At 41.0% G+C, this 21,305-nt stretch overlaps 2 protein-coding genes across 15 annotated transcripts in view; one reads left to right on the top strand and one right to left on the bottom strand.

Annotated features, from left to right (window-relative positions):
• FRMD5 (FERM domain containing 5) overlaps positions 1 to 2,719 on the top strand; it is a 314,910-nt gene extending 312,191 nt beyond the window's left edge. Inside the window, exons 14-15 of one of the 3 annotated variants that reach the window (XM_055555427.1) lie at positions 1,431 to 1,774; positions 2,645 to 2,719. In XM_055555427.1, coding sequence (XP_055411402.1) covers positions 1,431 to 1,774; positions 2,645 to 2,719 — 419 coding nt within the window. Of the gene's footprint in view, positions 1 to 1,430; positions 2,600 to 2,644 lie in introns of those variants that run through there. The other 2 variants (XM_055555426.1, XM_055555424.1) reach the window with 2 other exon arrangements.
• Positions 2,720 to 8,204: 5,485 nt separating this feature from the next.
• The window catches only part of WDR76 (WD repeat domain 76), a 54,186-nt gene continuing 41,085 nt past the window's right edge, over positions 8,205 to 21,305 (bottom strand). For all 12 annotated transcript variants that reach the window (XM_055556261.1, XM_055556255.1, XM_055556256.1 and 9 more), the window contains 4 exons: positions 17,646 to 17,863; positions 16,920 to 17,072; positions 14,939 to 14,992; positions 8,205 to 9,752 (listed from right to left, as the gene is read on the bottom strand). In XM_055556261.1, the coding sequence (XP_055412236.1) occupies positions 9,497 to 9,752; positions 14,939 to 14,992; positions 16,920 to 17,072; positions 17,646 to 17,863 (681 nt within the window). In that variant the 3' untranslated portion in view covers positions 8,205 to 9,496. The remainder of the gene's footprint in view (positions 9,753 to 14,938; positions 14,993 to 16,919; positions 17,073 to 17,645; positions 17,864 to 21,305) is intronic.

Here is a 21,305-nt window from a genome sequence, read left to right as displayed (position 1 = left end):
TAGGGACAAAGGAAATACAGCCAGGACCATGAAGCTTCTGAAAGCAGGAGCTGAGAGCTGTGGCCAGTACACTAATGGCGATGTGATGGGGAGCAGAGGCGGAGAACGGGGGCCGCCATCTGCCCCACGCACCCCAGCCACTCGTTCATTCCTCTGGAGGACCTGTAACTGTGCACATGCTGAGAACAGCTGAAGCAGCCTGGGCAGGCAGGCGGCCTGGCTGCAACTGGCTACCCTACAAGGAAGCTAACGGAGATGAGACACACTGCTTCTGAAAGGTGACTGGCACCTTTTAAAAGAAGCTAACCCTGAGCCAGAAAACTCCCTAAGCAGCCCTGGTTAGGTCAGACCTTTACTACTTGGGAATCTGGTTCAGTCTGGGGCAGTCAAGGTCAATTTCAGAGCAATAGAAAGGGACAAGCTTCTCTTGATGTGGACCACAAAGGTAGGGAGAGCCACTCCGGCAGCACCAGTATGTCCAGGAGTGGGAAATGCAGACACTGAACCTGAAACAAGAAGCCTTTTTCTTGGGAGCTCAGTGACAGGGAGCACGGTGACAGGGTGCTCGGCCAGTCTGAGTCCACATCCTCAGGCCTGGGTGGCGGCTGTTTGGTTGAGGGAAGTAACCAGTTTCTGTTTTTCCCTACCAGAGCTTAAGCTCTGGAAAGTGAGAAATGTTCTGAGAAAGAGAATAATGAGCAGTTTTAGGGCCAGAAGACCCTTCCTCCAGACAAACGTGAGAATTTCCCACTGGTCCTCTTCTCAGAGACCAGTCTATACTCCAGGCTGACTCCCCTGGTTTCACCTATTCTGGTCGGCTCATTCGAAGGTGAAAAGAGAGGGCGAGCACTTAGGAAGAGCAGGTTGGGTTTTCACCCCACTCTAGGTCAGTACAGCTAAGAGTGGAGGCTGAAGAGACTGACAGCAACTGCAGAAGCCCAAAAGATGAGCTCACGAGTTCAAGGAGCAGTGTGTTCGGGTATCAGGACACTCAGCTCCAGAACAGGTAACTGATGAGGCCCCATTGGGCAAAACAGTCTTCTCTTCATTCCTGCCTCTCAAGACCCTCAGCTCCCTGAACCAAGACCCCAGCTCTGGGTCAGAGATAGTTTGCAATTCTCTTTCAGGTTGGGCTGAGCCAGGACACCAAAGGCAGGAAAGGCAGAATCTGTAATGACTATGGCCAAAACTATAAGCAAAGAGAGGAAAAAAACCAGAAACTTACAGCCAGTGACACCCTGATTCCTGCTGCTTCTCTGGTCCTACTCTTGATGCATCAAAACAGAGAGCAGGGGCGACGGCGGCTGGTCACGTGGGGCTGCAGAGGGGCTTCCAAAGACTTCAGTGACCAAACGGAACGGGGCTGCCTCCACCACACAAAGCGCATGCCGGTACACAAAGGCCTGCTCACTTGCCCTTTGTCTTTCTAGGCCTCGAGTCCCTGCGGGACAGCGCGCACTCCACCCCAGTACGTGCCTCCTCCCACGGGGACACGTTCCTGCCTCACTCGAGAAGCAGCCGGGCAGACAGCAACGAGCGAGTTGCCGTGATCGCGGACGAGGCTTACAGCCCTGCGGACAGCGTGCTGCCCACCCCTGTGGCCGAGCACAGCCTAGAGCTGATGCTGCTCTCCCGGCAGATCAACGGGGCGACCTGCAGCATCGAGGAGGAGAAGGAGTCTGAGGCCAGCACCCCGACTGCCGCCGAGCTGGAGGCCCTTGGGGGCGAGCTGAGGGCCCTGTGTCAGGGGCACGGCAGGCCGGAGGAGGAACAGGTGAATAAGTTTGTTTTAAGTGTCCTCCGTTTGCTCCTTGTGACCATGGGACTCCTCTTTGTTTTGCTCCTCCTCCTGATCATCCTTACTGAGTCTGACCTTGACATTGCCTTTTTCCGCGATATCCGCCAGACCCCCGAGTTTGAACAATTCCACTATCAATACTTTTGTCCCCTCAGGCGATGGTTTGCCTGCAAAATCCGCTCAGTGGTGAGCCTGCTCATTGACACCTGAGAAGGCATGAATCCTCCCAATAACTAGCCAGGTGGACCAAGGAGCCCGGCTACCCGTTCCCAGCAATGGGGCCCATCGCGGAACCATCGGCACATGTTCCAAGTCCTCCTCTCATGACTCAGAAAGTCCACAGCCTAGGAGGGTCGTTTCCCAGAAGAAGAAAGGGGCTAGGCACACGCCTTGTCTAAACTAACTGGGAAAACTCATTTCCTTCAGAGGTTCTCTCAAGAAAGGCTCAGCAACTCCGTTTCTCATCCTCCCAATTTGCAGGATAATTTTTGGTTCTGAATTTTGATTTTTCATAGATGTGTATTATTTTGAAGATATCAAAAATAATTTATTTTGTTATTACTGATTCTCACGGTAGTGTCACCCAGCAGACGAGACACTAGACTAGAGGGCTGTCGTCGGCTGTACCGCAGGAGCTTCCCTGCTGAGGCCCAGCAGCCTCATCACTGCAGCCTCAGCGCGGCAGGTCAGGGGCCTGGACAATGTGGACTGTCTAGGTTTTCTTCCCAGACAGAGCTTTTAAAAAACAAAGTAAACATCCATGTAGAACGATTAAATGGAACGTTGCTTCTTATGACGGTCTGAGTTGGATTTTGTTTTCCTTTTCTTTCTTTCAAATCTGAGCAGAGTGGGGATCTGAAACGACCACTGCTACGGCAGCTAGAGCAGCAGGGGTGGGGTAAGTCTGTCCCCTTAGACTAGATCCTAGGGAGCACCACCACGAGTTCTGTATAATGAACTTAGACTCCTGTGACTTTTTCTAAGGACCTCAAGACTTGCACAGTGCTCCAGAAGCAGTAGGTGAATTCAGTGGCGCCAGGGGTAGACAGCACTGTCAGACGCTGGACTAAGTACGGTTAACAGAAACCAGAGCTGAGGTACCGGAGAGACTGTTGAGATCACACAGCAGTAAACTTATTTTGTACACCCCTCGCCCCCTAGAAAAGACTATTTCAATTTATATTTTAACAAAATATTATTTTCTTATCAATTCACCTTTTGTTTTTACTTTATGGAGTAAGAAAAATAGAGCCTGATGAACTTAAAAGATGCCAAGAAAGAAACTGATCCTGAGAATGAAAAGCTTCAGAAAATAGAATTCCAAGATCAACCAAACAGCCTTAGAAGGGACCAGGAAAAGAATCTCTTTAAATAAGAGTTCTAACAGATGCCTCCAAAAGAAGGTGAACGTGGCAGAGACCAACACTTAGCTGTAGAAACACTGCCCCCTAGGGTCGTCATCTGCACCAGGAAGACGAAAGCTGTAGGAAAACGCTGGCTGTCCTGGCTGGGAGCCGTGGAAGCAGGCGGAAGTGTGAAGGGCGAGTGTGGGGTCCGCGGCCCAAGCTCCACAACACTTACAGCCGCTCACACACAAGAACTTGTTTTCATCTCAGGGAGAGAGTTCCAAGTCACGTGGGCTGGAGGGCGTGGGCAGGGCGGCCCGTGGACAGACTGCGGGCGCAGGACAGAGACGCACGTGCAGGTCTGCTTTGAGGTGGCAGAACCGTATCCATGTACAGAATATAACAGCCATGGAATAAACAGAGTTCTTTTTTAAGGTGGGTATTTATTACAGAATTTTAAACGCCCTTTTATCTAGACCAAGGGTCAGCAAACTTCTTCTGTAAAGTGCCAGGTAGTAAATATTTTTAAATTTTGGTTTTGAAGGCCATACTCTGTGGCAACTACTCTACTCTGCTGTCTGAGCACAAAAACAGCCACAGGTAATACATAAAGGAGCAAGGCTCTGTTCCAATAGAATGTTTATTTATAAAAACAGATGGTGAGTTTCAATTTGGCCCACAGGCCAGAATTTGCCAACCCCGATCTAGACAACAGAACTGTTTCTTAGCAGTGTGAGCAGGAGGGTCAGCTCTGCTGTGATTTCTGACAGGTAAAGATCCAGGATCATTTCCCAGTAGAGACGCTGGGCTTGCTTGTTTAAAGGGTGCTCGAACAACCAACCAGCAAAGAGATGCCTGATGCCACGATGAGCAAGATCAAGTACTGTAATGCTAATACGCAGCCAGAATCGAAGCCTGGAAGAGAAGAGCCTGTCTGACCATTTCCATACCAGCAACAATTTGGGCAGAATTACAAACATCTGTTTTCCAAGTGACAAGACAAAAACTGAGGGAGATCCTAGTAAAGATTAGGGATCACTCAGAACCAGATAGCCACTGCCACTTGTCATCTACACAGGAAAGGCTTTACTAGCAGAGGACTTGAGTGAAAAGTAGACTCAAAGAGGACAAGGCTGTCAGGAGACATGGGGCTGGTTTTACCCGGGATATCTACTGTCTTATGCAACATAGCAGATTACCTTTTAGTGTAGTGTTCCTACCTCAGTCTGTAGAATATGGTGTTTCTATGCAGTGAGTGATAGCCTCGACTCTGACCTTTCATATTCACATTAACGGAAGATGCAGTATTGCATATCTTGGTATGTTACTTGTATCTAGAGTTCCAATGGTACAATAGTCCATACCACTTCCAACAGCGGGATTTGCTCTCTGAACAGAAACTTGTGGGTTATATTTTTCCTGAGCTTATCCAACCTACAAAATACAGATAGAAAAGTCTCCTTCAATTTGCTTTTCACATAATGCTTGAATAACAAACCTCCTCTGTTAGTGACTAGTCTTTTTTGCTATCTCCCCCATCATCTAAAGTTGTTCACGTTTTTTAACCTAGCTTTACTGTGTTCCACTATGTCTATTTTCTCTCAAAATTAGTTTGATCTCATTGTAGAAAAAGCAATGGTTTACATAGCTTCATCTATCAGAGGAAATAAACTTACTGAAGAATAGTGTACTGCATCTTTAAGCAGTAGAAGGTAAACTACCTGCAAATGTGAATTTCTTAGTTTCATTAAAATATATATATAGTTGTTAACCTTTCGTGTGCCAAAAATTCTAAGTTACATTTTCCTTCAAAGCAATGTACTTTTTTCTACATATGCAGTATGTAGTTAGCATAAAATCACTGGTGCCATGAAAATTATTTTTAAACTTAAATAAATATTTAAATATCATAGAAGAGAGTGGACTCTTTTTTTTCTTTTTAACTGACAGCCGGTCTCACTTTCTCCTCCTTAAAGTTAACAGCCCATAGATAAAAGGACACCAGTGGGGTTTACACAGCTGACTGCTGTCTGTGACTGAAGTTATTTAAAAGAATCACTTTGCTTAGAGTCATCTATTATCTTTATTCCTGCCCCCCCCCCCAAGATAAATACTATTAAGAACTTAGGGACATATGTATACCCATGGCTGATTCATGTTGAGGTTTGATAGAAAACAACAAAATTCTGTACCAGCAATTATCCTTCAATTAAAAAATAATTTTTTTTAAAAAGAACTTAGAAGCTGTAAGTGTGGAATGATTTTAAATATGAATTGGACCTCGTTTTTCTGATGAGGAAAAAACAAATTATTTCCCCAAGGTTACATAGTCTTAGAGCCCAGAGGAGAACCTAAACGGTCCAACTTCTGAACTGGTATTAAGCCTGGAGTAAGAAAAAGAACAGAAAACACCTCCTATAGAGGGAACAGGATGACCTCACCACCACAGTGACAAACCTCATACTCACAAGTACTTTCAGCATCCATTCCTTTAATGCTAGCTCATCTCATTCTGTAACCACTCTATGGCTACAGGCTGGTAATGGTCTTCTAAATTCCATGAGCATAAAAGGTGAAACTAAGGTCCACTGTGCTACTTATTACCCAATCTTGTTTTCAATTCTACCTGTCCTCCAACCCTCCATTCTGCCACTAGATCATCTTCCGAAAGCAATTACCTCCACATTTTAAGAGATTCCTATTAGCTTTAAAATGATATCCAGTGTCCTGTCCCCAGTGAAGTTTTTTTTTTTTCTAATCGACAAAACTCTTTGCTGCAAGTGAGCCGAAGAGGAAAAAGCATGAGAACCACTGGATGAGAGTGGCTTCCCCTGACGCTACAGCGTCACAGCTGCCGCCCTTCCTGGATAACTGATGAGGACTCACCTGTGTGCACGTCGTCTCAGGGCCCCTGTCCATTGGGGTTCCTCAGCCACCACCACGCTGCTGCACCTGAACACATTTCTGCTTTCAGCTCCTGAACAGGATTCCTCTATACACCCCTACCACCTGCTGATGGAGTGGAGTAAGACACCCCAAAGATACTTACAAAACATTTCCTCACATAGATTCTATTTTAGGAAAACATATATTAAGATGTTTTATTTCTCACTCTGGGTAACTGTACTAAATGTTACCTTCCTCACAAAATTCCACCTTTTCATTTGAAAAGTCAAACACAGCCAAATGAACCAGAATTATGGGTCTATGCTGTCTTAGATTGGCCATCAGTGAAGTGAAAGTTGCTCAGTTGTGTCCGACTCTTTGCAACCCCGTGGACTATACAGTCCATAGAATTAATTCTCTAGGCCAGAATACTGGAGTGGGTAGCCTTTCCCCTCTCCAGGGGATCTTCCCAACCCAGGGATCGAACCCAGGTCTCCTGCATTGCAGGTGGATTCTTTACCAGCTGAGCCACAAGGGAAGCCCAACTCGGTATTAAAAAGGAAAAACAAAACAAATCAGAAGGGACAGCCTAACAAATGAGATGCCTAAGTTTCTGGAATCTGAAGACAGAGGGCATCTATTTTTTCCTTCAAGTTTGATACAGAAGGCACTTCTCTGCCCTCCTCCTCATCCCCTGTACACTGGCTGGAAATATTTAAATCTTTGAACCACAGCCCTAAAGCTCTCTGCTTTCCTAGAGAAGTGCCTTTGCAAAATCTCTGTGGAAAGGTAACTCAAAAGCCAGAATACTAAAACAGGTCTTAAGCAATTAAGAGTCTATCAGTCCTTAATCATTTGCAGTTTCTCTTAGTCTGACCAAGTCTCCATTCACCCCAAACGAGATCATCTCCTTCCTCCTTAATGTCACATTAAAAAAACAAGTCAGGCATCTCAAAGAAAATAACACCAGTAGAATTCAGAGCTTACATGGTTATGAGATATTATAAAGGCCAACACACACAAAAGGTTTATCCGGGAAGGAGAGAGAGCAAACAACATACACAGAACGACAGAAGCCACATGGCTTTAAGCAAGTCTCTGGGAAAAGTGCCTTTCACAACAGAATACAGCTTAAGGACGTCGTAAGGGAACAATTGTCCTTTATGTGCTTTCAAGATTTAAACAGCTGCTTCATTGTAGAGCTTACCATGAAGAAACAAGCCCCCTACTCACTCTCCTTCCTGCACTGCCTCAAGAAGACAGAACTCTTGAATGGATATCAATAGCACAGCTTATGAAGAGTCAATGGCAAGAGACCACAAAAGTGAGAACCATGAAGAATTTTTTAACATTTATAGCAGAAGCCAGGTAATTACCACGAAGTATTCAAGGCTTAAATGACAGTACTAATTTGATTAAGAGTAGTTTTCAACATGTTAAGAAAAAGAACAATTCCCACAGAACCAGCCACGACTAGAACCTATAAAATTAAGTGATGTGGAAAATGGAAAGGGAGCCTAAAGTCTTTATTTAACTATTTCCAGAACAGTTTATAACATACCTCAACCTCACATAGGGCTTCCCAGGTGGCACCAATGCAGGAGACATAAGAGGTGCGAGTTCTAGTTCGATCCCTGGGTCAGGAAGATCCCTTGGAGGAGAAAATGGCAACCCACTCCAGTATTCTTGCTGAGAGAATCCCATGGACAGAGGAGCCTGGCAGGCTGCAGTCCATGGAGTCACAAAGAGTCTGACAGAATTGAGCATTTAAGCACATGTACCTATACAACTTCACACAGCCTTACTTTGTATTTCATAAATGAATATTTCCACCTTGCTTATCAATTCCTGTATTCCAGCACCAAGAAAACAGAGAAACCCTATTCCTTATAAATACCCACAACCTTTTAATAAGCTTCAAAACTTGTTTAGTCTTTAATTACAGAGAAGGAAATTATTTAAGCAAAACGTTGGAGGAACTTCCCTGGTGGTCCAGTGGTTAAGACACTGCTCTCAATGCAGGGGTCCAGGTTCAATCCCTGGCCAGGGACCTGGATCCCACATACTGCAGCTAAAGATCCTGTGTATTGCAACGAAGACTGAGGATCCTGCATGCCACAACTAAGACATGGCCTGGCCACATGCATAAATAAATATTAAAAAGAAAAAAAATATTATTCAAGGAAATTACACACATCACTTTATTTCTGTGACATACAATTCTGAAAAAATCGTATTTCCTCTTAGAAATCAGGCATATTGCTGAAACTATTTAGAACAGTCTTTCAGTAGTTGTTTGGCAATGAAGAACAACAGAAAAAGTTGGATCAATAATAACACACAGTAATCTCTGTCGCTGATTTAGTAGGGTCCAACAACAGACACATTCAAGTTGCCACAGCTTCTGAAAACAAGTATTTTTAATGAATACACGCCAGAAATGGTATTCCATAACACTTTTCCCAGGCTACTAAATCTCCTCTGGAGAGTTTAAAAGACAAGGACACATAAAGCTGGCCGGGACCTTCTAGGGTAGGAGCTCTTACTTCTTTAACCATGACCCACTACCACAGTAATAAAGAAATACATTTTACATCATAAAATATATATGCATGTACATCTACAGCTATGTATGCATATGGAACTAAGTTTCACAAAAGAATATTTGTTCTAATTATGTTTGCTATTCTTTACTATTCATCTCCTTTTCATTTTTTAAGACACTGGTCATGGTCACTTAACTCATATCAATAGCTACAACCCCGTCTGGGAAACATTGGTCTGACGGTAATCTCATGCTGGGTGACAGGGGTTAGTATATTCCCACCCTGTGCCTACAAGCCCTGGGACTTCCTGGCTGTGTCTCAGGAGCCACGGAGAGGAGTGAGGAGAAGGTCAACACAGGGACCCAGGCCCTGCCCAAGTGAACCACAGCTTCTCAGCAATTATCTTGGGATTTCATGTAAGATTTAATTTAGAGGCAAGGGGGAAAAAGTGCTCAGTTTAAAAAATTAAAAGTTTCAAAATCACTCAGATGAGATAACCTTTCAGGATCCCTTCCAGTGTATATAAGTCTAGAAATAAATATGTATTTCAAACTGTAAAATAAACCACAAATCTATATATGACTATAGAATCAAGGCGACAAAAACAACCAAAACAATGATCACTCAAAGCTTTGTAATTTATAATGCTAGAATTTCTCAACATTCTGCCTGGTTAAAAGTGCTGAAAGCATCACAGTCTCCCCTCCAATGCCCTCCACATCCTACAGAAACCAACCTTCAAGGCCTCTCTCTTCCTAAGAGTACATTCTGCTCATAATTCTTATTTACAAAGCAAGTTTATATTCGCTAAATAGTACATATTACCAAGCAAACAGACTAAGCCACACGAATTACTAGGCTCCTTAGACAGATTAATTTGAACAAATTGGTGTTTCCAAACCAAAAACTCCACAACTTTCTTAATTCATAAAAACATGTACCCTCCCACTGGAATTACCTCCAGCCAAAATATACCGAGTTGGGTGCATAGCATTGATGGAACACACAGAGGCAAGGCATTCTCCACCCAGAAAAGAGTGCACCCACTTTCCTGTCTCATGGAAGACCTCCACCCGCCGCGGCTGGGCCATGCTGCCAACGATGATACAGTCTTCCTGCTTGGGGTCCCACACGGCCTGGAACCTGGTCAGCCATCGCCCAGTGATGGTGTTGTGCCTGATGAAAAAACAATTTTTTTGAAAGACAGTAAGTGTTAAATAACTCAGAATAGCATGGGCAGAGGGTAAAGATGGCACTGCTCCTAAATGCTGGTTTTCTCTGCCAAGTTTCAAGTTACTGAGTCATCAACGACCTAATCTTATCCTTCCTACAAGACTGAAACCTGGGAGAGAGATGATGTCTGCATTTTTGAATCTCCAGTGCTGAGTACAGTGGTTTGTGCTCAGTGGATGGTCACTGAACACACTGAAATGGCAACATTTTTGTTCGGCTTCCTCAGTGCACTCCCCTCCTTTTTTTTAACACATGCAAATACAAGACCTAGAATAAAGAAATACACAATCTAAGTTATTGCTGTTTAACAGAATCTGTTTCCCATATTTGTATTCCCCTAATAACCAAACCCTGCAATCATTTTATATAGTCTCTACAACCTTAAGGTAAAGAGTACTTTGGGGGCTCAGAGAAAAAAATCACAAGGGAAATTAGAAAATATCTGCACACAAATAAAAATACAACTACCAAAATCTATGGGATGCTATGAAAGCAATACTAAGAGGGAAATTTTTAACAGTAAACATCAAAAAAGAAGAAAGATATCAAAATCAACAATCTAACTACATCTCAAGGAACTAGAGAAAGAAGAATAATCAAAACCAAAAGTCAGCAGAAGGAAGGAAATAATAAAGATTAGAGATAAAAGAATTAGAGAATACAAAAACAATAGAAAAAATAAACTGAGTTGGTTTTTTTACGAGAACAAAACTGGCAAGCTCGATTAAGAAAATAGAAAGTGCAAATAACTAAAATAAGAAATGAAAGTGGGACATTACAACTTATGTTACAGAAATAAAAAGGGTTATAATACTATGAACAATCATACACCAATAAACTGGACAATCCAGAAGAAATGAATACATTCCCAAACGCATAAAATTTACCAAGACTGAATCATAAAGAAACAGAAAATCTAACTAGAACTGTAACTAGTAAGGGGATTAGAATAATAACCAAAAACTTCCCATCAAAGAAAGCCCCGGACCAGATGGCTTCACTAAAGATTTCTACGTAACATTGAAGTAAGAATTAACACCAAATGCTCCTCAAACTCTTCCAAAAAACTGAAGAGGAAGGAACACATCTGAACTTATTCTATGAGGCAAACACTTCTAATACCAAAGCCAGACAAAGACCCTACTGGGAGAAAAAAAAACAAAAAGCCCTACAGACAAATATTCCTGATGAATACTGGTGTAAAATTCTCAACAAAATACCACAAAAAAAATTCAAACAGCACATTAAAAGGGTTATACACCATGACCAAGTTGAATTTATACCTGGAATGCAAGGAAGGTTCAAAACACAAAACCCAACTAAATGACATACCACATAAACAGAACAAAGGACAAAAATCATAAGATCCTCTCAACTGGTACTGAAAAACCATCTGACAAAATTCCATACCCTTTCATGATAAACACTCAACAAACCAGGAACAGACAGAAACTATCTCAACATAATAAAATAGGGGTCATATATTAAAGGCCCACAGCTAACATTATACTCAATGATGAAAGACTGAAAGCTTTTCCTGTAAGATCTGGTAAAAAGCAATGATGCCTTTCTTGCCATCTATTCAACATATTTAACACTGGAAATTTGGTAGAATTAGAAAACTGGGTAGGATTAAAGACTACACACACACATACACACACACACACACACACACAATTAAAACTAAATCTCAGCAAATTTGCAGGATATAATCAACACACAAAAATCAGCTGCATTTCTACATACTAACAATGACCAATCCAGAAAGGAAAATAAGAAAACAACTCCAGGACTCTCCTGGTGGTCCAGTGGTCAAGAATCCACCTGCCAATGCAGGGGACATGGGCTCGATCCCTGGTCTGGGAAGATTACACATGCCATGGGGCAACAAAGAATGTGCACCACGGCTACTGAGCTTGTGCTCTAGAACCCATGCTCCTCAACAAGAGAAGCTACCACAAGAAGAAGCCCATGTGCCACAATGAAGGGTAGCTCCTGCTTACCACAACTGGAGAAAGCCTGCACACAGCAACAAAAACCCAGCATAGTCAAAAATAAATAAATATATTTCTTTAAATCCCATTTATAATAACATCAACAAGAATAAAATATTTTGGAATAAATTTAACCAAAGATATGAAAGATTTGTACACTGAAAACTACAAAGCATTACTAAAACAAATAAAAGACACAAGACACAAACAAATAAAGACACAAATAAATTATCTGTGGATTGGAAGACTCAATATTGTTAAAATGTCTGTACTACCCAAAGTGATCTATAGAATTCAACCAATGCAATCAATCCCAAGGGCGTGTTTTACAGAAATAGAAAAAAATCCTAAAATTAATATGAAAGCTCAAGAGATTACAAACAGCCAAAATAATCTTTAAAGAGAAGAACAAAGTTGGGGGCCTCATATATCCTGATTTCAAAATATACTACACAAAGCAACAGAAACCATGACAGCGTGGTACTGGTATAAAGACAGATGCTACAGACCAGTGGGACAGAATAGAGCCCATAAGGAAACTCTCACGTTCCTGGTCAAATGATACTAACAAGGGTGCCAAGACCACAAAATGGGGAAAGGAGAGTCCCTTCTGCTGGCAAAACTAGATATCCACATGCAAAAGAATAATATTGGACAGTAACCCTCATGGCTCAGTGGTGAAGAATCTGCCTGCAATGTAGGAGATGAGGGTTTGATCCCTGGGTCGGGAAGATCCTCTGGAGGAGAAAATGGCAACCCACTCCACTATTCTTGCCTGGAAAATCCCATGGACAGAGAAGCCTGGTGGGCTACAGTCCATGGGGTTGCAAGAGTCATAGATGATGTAGTGACTAAACCAGCATAACCTTATGCTGCTGCTGCTGCTAAGTTGCTTTAATCATGTCCGACTCTGTGCGACCCCATAGACGGCAGCCCACCAGGCTCCCCCGTCCCTGGGATTCTCCAGGCAAGAACACTGGAGTGGGTTGCCATTTCCTTCTCCAAGCATAACCTTATACTATATACTAAAATCAACTCAAAGTTGATTAAAGACCTATACCTAAGACTTGGAACTCTTAATAAAACATAGAAGAAAACACAGGGGAAAGTTTCAGTACACTGGAATTAGCAATGATATTTTGGATATGACACCAAAAGTACAGGCAACCAAAGCAAAAATAGACAAATCTACATCATACTTATAAACTGTGCAAAGGAAACAGTCAACAGACTGAAAAGGCAACCCACAAAATGGTAGAAAGCATGTGAAAATCATATATTTGATAAGGGACCAATATGCAGAATATGTAAGGAATTCCTGTAACTCAACAACAAAAATGATGTAATTCAAAAATAAGCAAAAGACCTAAATAGACAATTCTCCAAAGAAGATAGACAAATGGTCAATAAGCATATGAAAAGATGTTTATCATCACTAATCATTAGAGAAATGCAAATCAGAATCACAGTGATATACTACCTCACAATCATCAGCGTAAGTATTGATACATATAAAGAGAAATTAGAACTCCAATGCACTCCTGGAATGTAAAATGGTTTGGCAGCTATGGAAAAACAATATAGAGGTTCCTCAAAAAATTGAAAATAGAATTATCAGATGATCCATTAAAATCTCCTTTCTGGATATTATCCAAAAGAATTCAAAATAGGATCTTGAAGAGATACCTTTACACCCATTTGTTCACTGTAGCCTTTTTCACAATAGTCAAGAGGTAGAAACAACCCAAATGTCAATCAAGAGGTGACTGGATAAAGAAAATATGGCATATACATGCAATGGAATTATTACGCAGCCTTTAAAAAGGGAGAAGATCCTGTTACATGCTAGAACACGGATGAACATTGAGGACATTATGCTAAGTGAAATAAACCCATCACAAAAAAACAAATATGATTTCACTCATATGAAATATCTAAAGTAGTAAAAATCATAGAAACACAAACTAGACAGATGGCTGCCACAATATGGAAAAGAGGGAGAGAAGAATTAATGTCTCATGGGCCAGGTTCAGTTTTGCAAGATAGAAAATTCTAGAACTCTGTTGCACAACGTGATCACACCTAACGCTACTGAACTGTATACATATAAATAGTTAAGGTGCTGATTTACTGTTACGTGTTTATAATCACAACTAAAAATAAGGTAAAAAACAATTTAGATATATGTGGGGCTCTTCACTGCTCTCCAAAGCAAAAAAACAAAGCACTGCCCTTTTATTCTCTACATCACAACACCACCAACAGCCCTTTCTTATTAAAGAAGGATGAACAATGGAGAGCCACATTTCCCACTGCCATTCAATGACCATATCTCTACTGACCCCAGAATCATCACCCTAGATAATTTTTTAAAAATTAACACTAGAAGTCAATTAACTAGAGTTAATAAAGTTTGAAAAAGGAAACAAAGAGGGGAAATTCTGTGAAAAAGAAAATAAGCATATTAAATATAGTCTCTCCAGTGTTCTTGCCTGGAGAATCCCAGGGACAGAGGAGCCTAGTGGGCTGTCGTCTCTGGGGTCGCAGAGAGTCGGATACGACTGAAGCGACTTAGCAGCAGCAGCAGCTACAGACTATAAAACTCATGAAGCAACAGTTAACATATATTGCATACCCTGTCCCCAACTTTATAAATGCTGATAAAGAAGTATGTGTAGGAAGCAGACACTGAGTCAAGTTTGATGTAAAATACATATATTAAAAGTAGCAGATGCAAAAAGAGGATAACCAAACAAAGAAATAGGAAAATGGGGAAGCTAAGCCCAGAACAAACAGGCACAGATAAAGAGTGCTTCAGCTAGCCTCACGAGCAGGGCAGTCTCAATATGGTAACATGACTAATTCAGTTTTTGAATAAAGTCATTCACCTTAACCAAAAATAACCACTCAGAGGCAAAGAACAGCTACAGACTAAAAGAGACAGAACCTCTTTGTAGACACAAGCAACCTGGAAGCAAGAACTCTTCCGGATGGGATAGGAACAAGTAACCAGGAACACTGTAATATAAAATCAGACCTATACATCTCTTTGATAATCAGATGTCTGATGTATGCAGTCCAACAAAGATATCATAGTAATCCAGGGTCCACATTATTTGGCATATGGGCACTGACCTGATGGTGGTAAGAAGAGGAATCTTCGAGGATATACAGCTGCTGTCAAAGATTCTGCAAAATAAACAGCAAGAATAAAGAAGCACTCTTTTTATTATTGCTTGAGATTTTTCTGAAATATCATCAGAGTATTTAACAAGCTTTTCATTGGTTTATGATAATGAAATGGTTGTTGTTTTAAAATATATAGGATCAGGTTCTAACAAACCTCAGCTAGCTAATATATATATAAATGTTACAAAGAATATCGTAAAATTCAGTTCTTAGAGTTTAGTGTGCAAACTAAACACTATTATTCCAAACTTAAGTGTACATTCTACAGTGATAATCCAGACTCTATAATCAGATCCACAGTAATATAGGTCATACACAACGGATGTTGTCTGAAAATGCACAAATAACCTAAAAGTGCAGGCATGTATCACAAGCAATTTGCCCATGAGACTTATCGACTGAAAGAGTCCTACTGTCACTTCCAGGCTCTGGCAAGACTGACTGGCCAGCAACTAAGGGGAGGAACTCTGTGGGGCAACTGCAGGAGCTCAGAAGCCTCCACTAGGCACCCTGGCAGAAAGTACCCATGTCATCACCACCTCGCCCTTCTCCTTGTGCCTAGCTATCCCACTGCCATTTCTTCGCACTAGAACTCTAATTAGATTACCAGAAAGCCAAATCACAAGAGTAAACTCTGCAGTGCAAATGAACAGGAATGGGACAAGTTAAGTGGTCCTTAAGACAAAGAAAACTGCATGGGTGGAAAGGGGACAGTGGGCTGTCATTGCCCAGTGATGAAATCTCTTAATGTACTACCTGGTAATACTCACAGACTTTACTAGGAAATAACAGGGCACCTGTCACACACTATAAACCATGTTCTTCCCAATATATGAGTCTAAACAGAAATTAGGTGATTTTCTAGAGCCCAGCCCACAGTATACATTCAACAGATACTTGTTGAGTGAATAATGAACACATTCCAAAATCACTTAAGGTAAAAGTCTCATAAATTGAGAACTGCTTGCAATGTTAAGCAAAATTGTGGATTTTAGAAGAGAACAAAATTATTTCCTTCATTGTTGTGTTAACATTCTCCACATTTTTAAAAATTGGCATTATTTTCTATTTTTGTTCAACTGGCTTATATTACATTTTAAAATCCATTTTTAGGTAGTAGCTATAGAACGGTACCAAAGCTAAAATCATAAAATTTTATCCAGTAGTTTGTACAGAGCCCCATTTTTTGCTATCTTTTCTGCCTGCCCATGGCCAAGGGCTCTGCAACTTCAATTCAGCACTGGACTTGTGGGAGGGATCCCACTATCCCCAGAGTAAGAGCTTCTTCCTATGCTAAAATTATCTTCTGTCCAAGATATCACACAGAAGGGCTTCCCTGGTAGCTCAGTTAGTAAAGAATCCACCTGCAATACAGGAGACCACAGTTTGATCCTTGGTCGGGAAGATCTACTGGAGAAGGGATAGGTTACCCATTCCAGTGTTCTTAGGCTTCCCTGGTGGCTCAGATGGTAAAGAATCCTCCTGCAATGCGGGAGACCTGGGTTCAATCCCTGGGTTGGGAAGATCTCCTGAACGGCTACCCACTCCAGTATTGTGGCCTGGAGAATTCCACGGACAGAGGAGCCTGACAGGTTACAATCCATGGGGTCACAGAGCTGGACACGACTGAGTGACTTTCACACAAGATATCACAAGCCTGATTTCATCCGATTTCACAGTGCTAAAAGGAAAGCCTGACATCATTCCCCAGGGTAGCTACAGACCTTCCTTGCCAATCTCAAGGAAATTTACAGATTCCAAAACTGCTGAAATGCTATTAAGTACAAGTAGTTGATCTTTGGGAACCTAGACATGGCTACAAAACAATCAACGCTAGTGATTTAATAAGGAGTAATAGTTAAGAGAGCTACTGGTTAACACAGTAATTACAGACTCTTAACAACGTATTTCTGTCTTCCCAATTTACCTCAGCTTACAATCAGCACATGTGGTTACTACTCTGTTACCAGTAAGAGGTGAAAAATAGGCTGAAGCGATGCTCTTTGTGTGTTCAGTTAAAGAAATCAAAGGCTGGTTTCCACTGAGATTCAGGCATCTTGCATCATAGACATGAATGTCCCTGTAACAGGAGGGATAATTCTCGTGTCATCACAGCACACAGAGTAAGCCTCTACAACAGCTGGAGCATAAAGCAGACACTCAAATACACACTACGCTGAAGAACAGTTAACACAGGCCCCTCTAATCTTCGGTATTAATTTTAAAAACACGGGTATAGATTAAAAATTAGAAAAATTCCAAAATTATAGCATATATATGTAACCAGGTGGGTATAGAGAGACAAGATTCTAGCTGGTTTTCTCATCGCCTCAAGAAAAAAGTTAACACAGACTAAGAAATTGTAGGTCCCATTTAACTTGTATTTTTTACAGATTTTCTTCTCAAAAGACTGAAGTAAATGCACAAGACCAGGGAAAACAAAAATGTATATTTGTTCAATATTTTTACTATGTATTAAATCTCATTTTAAAGAATCACAAAAAAACTAAAAAAAAGAAAACCACCCTCAAATTAGCATAGAAAGGAAAATTATTTGGTCTGTGGGTATCACAAAAAAGTCTTTGTCAATCAAACTAAAACATTATTCCTAATGTTAAAACATCTGTATCATAAACTTTTATGAAGAACATACCTTAACCCTGCAGTGATAAAATACTGTCTCTGCACTGGGTGCACATGAACAGTTCTTATTTTGCTCAAAGAAGTTTTGATAAGTTTCTCACAAGAAGTTCCAGGAGTCCGCCTATCCACTAGTGACATACTTCCATCCCAGTGACCTACTATTAAAGTGGAGGCATCTTCTGTCAAGAAGTCAAAGGAGGAAAAGCTTCTTGTTTCATCTCTATATACCTAAGGATATAAGGAACAATCAACTTAAGTAATGCTCTTCTTTTAAAAAAAGCCAATGCATAAATTCTTTGTTAAAAAAGTAATACAACACTTTACCCCAAATACCTCATTTATCCTCCCATCATCCCCACAAGAAACACAGGACAAAACGGTCATCCTCTTTTGCAGAGATGGAATCGAAGGCACTGATCAACTCTAAGACTTGCCTGCAATCAAACAGCCCATCCACCCATGTTGGGGCTACATCCCAAATCTCTTAAATCCAATAAACCTCAGCTGCAGATCTACCCTGAAACTTACTAGGAAATACACTGAATTTGAATTCTACTCAATTGAAATACAAATTGAAACTCAAAAAGATATATGCACCCCAATGTTCACAGCAGCACTATTTACAATCGCCAAGCCATGGAAGCAACCTAAAGGGTGCATCCATAGTGGAGTGGATAAAGAAGATGTGGTACATACATATGATGGAATATTCAGTTTCAGTGAAAGTCGCTCAGTCATGTCCGACTCTTTGTGACCCCAGGGGCTATACAGTCCATGGAATTCTCCAGGCCAGGATACTTGAGTTGATAGCCATTCCCTTCTCCAGGGGTTCTTCCCAACCCAGGGATCGAACCCAGGTCTCCCCACACTGCAGGCAGATTTTTTAACCATCTAAGCCACCAGGAACATCCTGATGGAATGTCAGCCACAAAAAATAACAAACTAATGCTATTTGCAGAAACATGGATGGACCTATAGATTGTCATTCTAAGTAAATCAGATACAGACAAATATCATATATTGCTTACATGTGGAACCTAAAAAAAGGGTACAAATGAACTTATTTACAAAACAGAAGTAGAGTCATGTATGTAGAAAATAAACTGTGTTTACCAGGAGATGGGGGGGGGGGGCGGGTGGATAAATTGGGACTGACATATACACACTAATATATATAAAATAACTAATAAGAATCTGCTATATAGCACACAGAACTGTACTCAATACTCTGTAAAGGTCTATATGGGAAAAGAATCTTGTGGATAATATGTATAACTGATTCACTGTGCTATACACTTGAAACATAACACTGTAAATCCACTATACACCAATAAAAAATTTTTTTAATTATATGGACAGTAATCACATCACTGGTTTCCAGGGGCTTGGGAAAAAAGAGAGGACTAACTGCAGAGGGTCATGAGGTAATTTTTTTCAGGTGAAGGAAATTTTCTCTATCTTGATTGCCATGGTGGTTACATAAGTTTGCCAAGATTCATAAAACTGCACACCTAAAATAGGTAAGTTTTATAGTATGTACTGTATACCTCAATAAACCTGACTTTTAAAAAAATAAGTGGAGAACTTTGACAACTCAATACTAAAAAGACAGCTAACCCAATTAAAAACAGGCAAAGATCCAAATAGACATTTCTTTAAATAATTACAATAATTACTAATAAGCAAATCCCCGTCATGAACAACAGCCTTGTCATGGCGAAGGGGCTTGTTTAACTCAATGACACTATGAGTGATGCTGTGCAGGGCCACCCAAGACAGACAGGTCACACTGAAGAGTTCTGACAAAATATGGTCCACTGGAGAAGGAAATGGCAACCCAAGCCAGTATTCTTGTCAGGAAAACCTCATGAACAGTATAAAAAGGCAAAAGGAAAGAACACCGGGAAGATGGACACCGCCCCCTCCAAATCGGAAAGGGTCCAGCACGCTATGAGGGAAGAGCAGAGAGCAATTACTAATAGCTCCAAAAAGAATGAAGCAGCTGGGCCAAAGCAGAAATGCTGCTTGGTTTTGGATGTGTCTGGTGGTGAAAGTAAAGTCCAACGCTATAAAGAACAGTAGTGCATAGGAACCTGGAATGCTAGGTCCATGAATCAAGGTAAATTGGACACACTCAAGCAGGAGATGGCAAGATTGATCTACAGATCGAGAATCCCCAAAATGGTGTTATTTATCCTCAACACCATTTTACTAGACCACAAACCAGGAGACTAAAGCTTTAGTTACTGACACCTCTGCCTCAACTTCAAGGCATCTGACAGCTGTCTGTTGACATCTGTCAGACAGAATCAAGTCTGCACGTGGGTTTGGTTTGGCTCACTATTTCTTTTTTCCCCCTTCTTAATTTCTTTTTACAGTTTTACTGAGATGTAGTATTTCCTATACCATAAACTTCACTCTCACCATGTTTTTTAAACTATGACTTAGTTCACAACACTGACTTTTTTTAAAAAAAACTCTTAGGACAACTTAGGAATCAATGAACTAAAATGGACGGGAATGGGCAAATTTAATTCAGATGACCACTGTATCTACCACTGTGGGCAAGAATCCCTTAGAAGAAAAGGAGTAGCCCTCATAGTCAACAAAAGAGTCCAAAATACAGTACTTGGGTACAATCTCAAAAATGAAAGAATAATCTCGGTTCATTTCCAAGGCAAACCATTCAGCATCACAATAATCTGAGTCTATGCCCCAACCACTTAGGCCAAAGAAGCAGAACAGTTCTATAAAAACCTACAAGACCTTGTAGATTTGACACCAAAAACAAAATGATGTCCTTTTCATCACAGAGGACTGGAATGCAAAAGTAGGAAGTCAAGAGATACCTGGAGTAACAAGCAAGTTTGGCCTTGGAGTACAAAATGAAGCACTGCAAGGCTAATAGAGTTTTGCCAAGAGAATGCACTGGTCATAGCAAACACCCTCTTCCAACAATACAATAGACCATTCTACACATGGACATCACCAGGTAGTCAATATTGCAATCAGACTGATTATATTTTTTGCAGACAAAGATGGAGAAGCTCTATATAGTCAGCAAAAACAAGACCTGGAACTGACTGTGGCTCAGACCATCAGTTCCTTATTGCAAAATTCAGACTTAAATTGAAGAAAGTAGGGAAAACCACTAGACCCTAATTCAGGTATGACCTAAATAAATCCTGTACGATTATACAGGGGAGGTGAAGAATAGATTCAAGGTATTCCATCTGGCAGACAGAGTGCCACAGTTCTTCAAACTATGGACAGAGGTTTGTAACACTGTACAGGAGGCAGTGACCAAAACCATCCAAAAGAAAAAGAAATGCAAAAAAGCAAAATCGTTGTCTGAGGAGGCTTTACATATAGATAAGGAAAGAAGAGAAGTGAAAAGCAAGGGAGAAAGGGAAAGATATACCCAACTGAGTGCAGAGTTCCAGAGAACAGCAAGGAGAGATAAAAAAGGCCTTTTTAAATGAACAATGCAAAGAAGTAGAGGAAACCAACAGAATAGGAAAGACTAAAGATCTCTTCAAGAAAACTGAAGATATAAAGGGAACATTTCATTCAAGGATGGGCACAATGAAGGATGGAAGCAATACAGACCTAACAGAAGCAGAGGAGATTAAGAAGAGGTGGTAAGAATACACAGAAGAACCGTACAAAA

This window comes from Bubalus kerabau, chromosome 19 (genome assembly GCF_029407905.1).
Source record: "Bubalus kerabau isolate K-KA32 ecotype Philippines breed swamp buffalo chromosome 19, PCC_UOA_SB_1v2, whole genome shotgun sequence".
Lineage (NCBI taxonomy): Eukaryota > Metazoa > Chordata > Mammalia > Artiodactyla > Bovidae > Bubalus > Bubalus kerabau.
The sequence above is the reverse complement of the archived record's forward strand: the minus strand, read 5'-3'. Positions and strand labels throughout refer to the sequence as shown.